General features: G+C 37.2%; 2 protein-coding genes across 2 annotated transcripts in view; both read right to left on the reverse strand.

Annotated features, from left to right (window-relative positions):
* The window catches only part of LOC138034807 (adhesion G protein-coupled receptor B3-like), a 26,218-nt gene extending 22,795 nt beyond the window's left edge, over positions 1 to 3,423 (reverse strand). Inside the window, exon 1 of the mRNA XM_068881910.1 lies at positions 3,257 to 3,423. Coding sequence (XP_068738011.1) covers positions 3,257 to 3,317 — 61 coding nt within the window. The 5' untranslated portion in view covers positions 3,318 to 3,423. The remainder of the gene's footprint in view (positions 1 to 3,256) is intronic.
* A 1,508-nt stretch (positions 3,424 to 4,931) lies between these two features.
* Positions 4,932 to 5,000, reverse strand: part of LOC138034808 (adhesion G protein-coupled receptor B1-like) — a gene marked incomplete at its 5' end in the record, with an annotated part of 27,440 nt that continues 27,371 nt past the window's right edge. The window contains one exon of the mRNA XM_068881911.1: positions 4,932 to 5,000. This exon is cut by the window's right edge and continues 2,583 nt beyond it.

Below are 5,000 nucleotides of genomic sequence, written 5' to 3' on the forward strand. Positions count from 1 at the left end.
ATCTCCTATTTTTGAAGTCTTCATGATATTTTGAAGTTCCTTGATGTTATATATTATTTAAACTGTCTTTATGATCAAATTTCATTTAAATATGCTACCCTCTGCCTTCCTTAATTTCTCCACCCTTCTATCCTCAAGGCACAAGTACAAAACTAGGCTTGTTTTCAGATCGACGTTTTAGATACTTTTAGTGAGAACAAATTACGGTAAATTTAATATTCGCTTTAAGGGAGCTATTCGTTGGAATAATATTGACGAATCTCTGAAGAGTCTATTAAAGCTTAACAATTTTAAACTTTTCTTTAAAAGGTTATTTTCGATTCCTATTAATCAAATTTTTGTCTTCTCTCCCCTGTTGTTTTCTCTATTCCCTGACTCATTGTATAAGTTGTGTTTAATTTTTTTTAAATTTGTTATTTTTTGTTGTAACTTTGCTTTCATACTTGTGCCTCCATTTAACAACAACTACTACTGTATTTTGACTACTACTACGCGTCCTAGCTAGATTAGATTTTTTGTTATTTTCTAGGTGGCCTCATACCCTAAATAAGTTGTATTATTCTTGTTCTCTTCTCCTTTTTCATGTGTGGTATAAATAAATTAAACCTTGTTGTTGTTGTTGTTGGCTGAAGTCATTTACATTTCAGACTTGTTCAACGCAAAGAAGAAAACTGTTTTCCGTGTTTTAGCTCTCTTTGCAAAAAAACTGAAAGCCTTTCTTCTGTTTCTCCTTTCTGGAAAAATATTAAATTCTAGCGAGATACTAATTAATGTAGCCTTAATTCGCCTCTAATTGTGATTTGCTGAAGTACGAATCTGTATATAAAATATCAAGAGCGATTTGCAATTTCTTTCAATCAATGTCAAGTGGCAAAATGAAACTGACAAAGCTTCTCCTTATTCCCGCCAAAGAAACCCCTAATATGGGCAGTAAACAGTTCGATTGCCCAATCACATTACTGCATATCAAATGACGTCAAAGCGAAATGCCAATCGCTTCCAGAAAGTTCCACAGAGAGATGACGTTGTTTGCATCCGCGTTCGCTAAGACAATGAAAATTCGCGCTCGTTTGTTTTTCTAATCTGATTCGCTCTTGGAAACACTTGTCACTGGAGAATTACCTCCTGTCAGAGCAGAAAAAAAGAGTCATATAATACGGCCTAGAAAAAGACGACTTCACTAAAGTTTACCTTCTACCCTTTTATGTCACAAAGGAGGCTGAACTGGCGATATTACGGTACATCATCATTTATCGCATTCTGCCCACCGATGGTTTATTACATAAAATAAACATGATCGATTATCCAACTTGTCCTTTAAAATGTGACAGATAGACAAAAACAGTGCGCTTTTTTTTACAGAACATTTTCTCCCCGTAGCTACTCTGGAAACAGTGTATAAGGGCTTAGTTAACCCACATTTTGAATACTGTTCTCCTTTGTGGGACACCTGCGGCAAATTATTGAAAGATTAGCTGCAAAGACTCAATTGACTCTCTTTCATGAGAAACACTTGATGATAGGCGGCGGTATGCAAAGTCATTACAGTATTAATATTAGTATTTTAATATTTAACAATTATCCGCTGAAGGCGAAGCGTCGAGGTGAATATTCACCGATAATCACTGAGCTTGAGGCGAATAATTGTTTTAGTATAAATACACAGGTGACTATTTCAAAAAAGAGAAAAAAAAAACATTTCAACGCGAAATCATTTTCACTTACAGTGGCAAAACGACTACAGGCGGTCATTTTGTCCGTCGAGGTGATTATCGGCTGATAATCCGAGATAGCGAGCCAATGAGAGCGCGCGATTTTGTAAAAACCCCTGTGTATTTATACTAAACGGTTTTATGTGTCGACACGCACGCCCTCCATGGAAACCAGCCGAGAGTTGTTGGGGTTAGCGCGTTTCTCTTTTGATTTGAATAGTTCAAATAAAGTATTACCTACCTACCTACCTACCTACCTACCTACCTACCTACTTGATTAAGTTTTTGCTTCTCTCGGACCTACATCGTTAGAGTTGGAATGTTCGTTAGGATTTAGTGTTACGATATTTTGTCTTGGTTTGTTTAATTTGCATGTTATCGTTAATATATATTGCTAACTTAATTACATAGTATTTTTAATGATCAATAGACAGGTAGTAGTGGTAGCGCTAGAAGTCAATTTTGTAAGTAGAGTAAAATGTAAATAAAAAACTAAAAGAGAAAAAATTAAGATCTCCTCTCGAACAACCTGATTGCATTTGTACATCGACACTAGCCGCTAAATTTGTTTTCGGCGAAACATTTGTATCTCTTAAAATATTAAAATTTCTGGTAAGATATTCTCGAATCAAATATGCGTTCCTGCCAATTGAATGCATTTTTACCATCAGATGAAGATTTTCTTCTCCATAGCACATTATAATTTGAAAACAAGACACTTTTAAGATCACAACTGTTGGATTATCTTATCGCCTAAATTTAAGATTCTTGTCAGGGGCACCCAACGACCAATTTCTTGTAAGATGTATTATTATACCCCAGTTAATAAATGTTATTAAGGCATTTTCAGGTGTTTTTCAGTGTTGCTGGGAAAATATTGTCTGTTCCTTTTTCCCAGCAAGACACGCAAGAAATTTCCCAGGCAGCTAGATAAAATTGGTTGGTTTCCCAGCCAGCTGATCAAATTTATTTCCCAGCCAGGAATTCCGCGCGCTTTCAAATCCCTTGATCCAAAACGACCGAACAAAAGTGACAAAATCGGGACAAAACACGTTTTTTTCCGCAAGCGCAATCACTTTGACCAGCCGTCGTATGTTTGTGACTACTCTCTGGAAGAGGGAAGGGGTCCTTTTTTTTTTTTTTTTTTTAGTCGTCCTCAGTCTTCAAAGTTTCTACAGCCAGCTCGGGTTGAAATGCTAGAAAAAGTCAGTAATTCCCAGGCAAAACCTCTATCAATAACAAAATTTCTCAGCCAGCTCATCGAAACACCTGTATTTTTGCCAGCCAGCAAGATTCCTCTGGGGAACAGATAATGTGAGGAACAGATTCGTTGGGTGTCCCTGTCTTGTGGCTAATCTTGTCTATTGTTCTTTGACACACGTTTCAAAATTCTTAACTTGATGCCATCTAATGTGTGTACTAATGTATGATGCCTTCTAATGAACGTGCTCCAAAACTGGCAAACACATAGCGGTGGAAACGTCCTCGGCTTCCCCAACTATTAAAACCCAAAAAGCTAATATTCATGTTACAGTGGTACTTACGCGAAAATACTCCCAGACGAGCAATTCCAAAAACCGCCACTAAACATATTATATTTTTCATAACTTTGACGCCGGCTTGCAGAACGGACAACTCTTGCTCCACACAGTTTAAAAGCCAGATGTCAATTGATTTTAGATTTTGTTTTTCCTTAATTACTTCGAAAACATTACCAGCGGTGAGCCTTCGTCGGCTGTTGAACACACACGCAAATTGACGGCTCCTGTTGACGGCTTTTAATTACCACTACCAATAACATATGCGAACTACACTCTTTTTGTAAGAACGTCGAATTTTGGGGCTCAGGATGAGCGTTCTTATTTTATTTTATTTTATTTTTTTTGCTATTTGATGTTCGAGCGCGAAGATGCTCTTGCAGTTGTGTGGTTGGACTACAAAGTGATTGTTCTTAAGTGTATCATCCAAGTCATCACGAAAAACAAATAAGCCAAATAAAGACGTTGTTGTCAACTAACCGGATATATTCTCTTTATGTTCTTAAAATTTTGCTTAATACAGCCTAAACGTTCCTATAAAAAAGGTTTTCAGTTTATAAAAGAAATGAGTATAAACTCAAACTGTACTATTTTCTCATAACTATTCAAAACAGAAATGGAACCGATTCGCGACTGCTTCGTCTAGAGAGAAAATATTTTCGTGAAATTCCAAAGGGTTATTACTAAAAGATTCTTTGCTGCTGGTTATTTATCATTTGCAAAGAGAAATCCGTTGGTCCCCAGTTTCTACACATAGTGAGCTAGAACTCCCAAATGGGAAATTCTATCCTGATGGAGATCGGCGTGCAAAATATTCTCAGATGTATTGAGATAGATTTGGGGTACTACTATGAGGAAAGGCATAAAAATTATTGTCAAACAACATCGATTTTTTATTCCATAAACCCTTTTTTTTTTTTTTACAAAAAACCCAAGTTTAGTTTAATACCCAGTAAACGATTCTAGCAGCTGCTAACACCTGAAATAAAGTCCGCCTTGTCAGTCTCAATTTCAACTTCACGGAAATTCCGCTTTCACAAATGTCACACTATGGAAATTGCACTCTGTGTGTTTGTCTGGCCATACCGACACAAAATTAGAGAAAATTAATTCACAAAGATCCAGGTTAGACGCGACGACGCACAATAAAAAGGGTGGGGGGATGATTTGTCAATAGGATAGAGACACTAGAGCTTGAAGCTAATGAGAGATCCTTTGTTTTCTTCCACCAATATGGCGGCGATGACGTCACGTGAAAACCTCCAATCAACCCTGGTCTCATGCAGGGCTCTGTGATAATTTGATAACTTTCGAATTCCTTCGGCTGGACTGGATCTAGCATGAAATGGAGGCTAATGCGGGCAAATCTTTTCAAATGCAAATTAATTTGCCCGCATTAGCCTCCATTTCATGCTAGATCCAGTCCAACCGTTAGAATACCAAAACTGGCCTATTAAAGGGGCACTGTCACGGCGTTCGGAACGATCTTTGCAGGAAACTTACGGAAGTCCATCACAAAACACCTTAATCGCATTAACGTCGCTTCATCTTTTCACGTGAAACAGGGGCAGGGGCTGATCTACTTTATTCTTCGCGGCGTTGTATTTGCCAGTTTCGAGTTCGAAGTTTTATCCCATCCCGAGAAAAAAAAAGACTTAAGTTCAGTATTTTTACGGATTGGGAAAGTTCAATCTGGTTCTAGTTTATTTTCTCTATTGAAATTATTATAATATTCCAAGGGCACAGCTAT

The sequence above is a fragment of the Montipora capricornis genome, unplaced genomic scaffold (assembly GCF_036669925.1).
Source record: "Montipora capricornis isolate CH-2021 unplaced genomic scaffold, ASM3666992v2 scaffold_201, whole genome shotgun sequence".
Taxonomy (NCBI): domain Eukaryota; kingdom Metazoa; phylum Cnidaria; class Anthozoa; order Scleractinia; family Acroporidae; genus Montipora; species Montipora capricornis.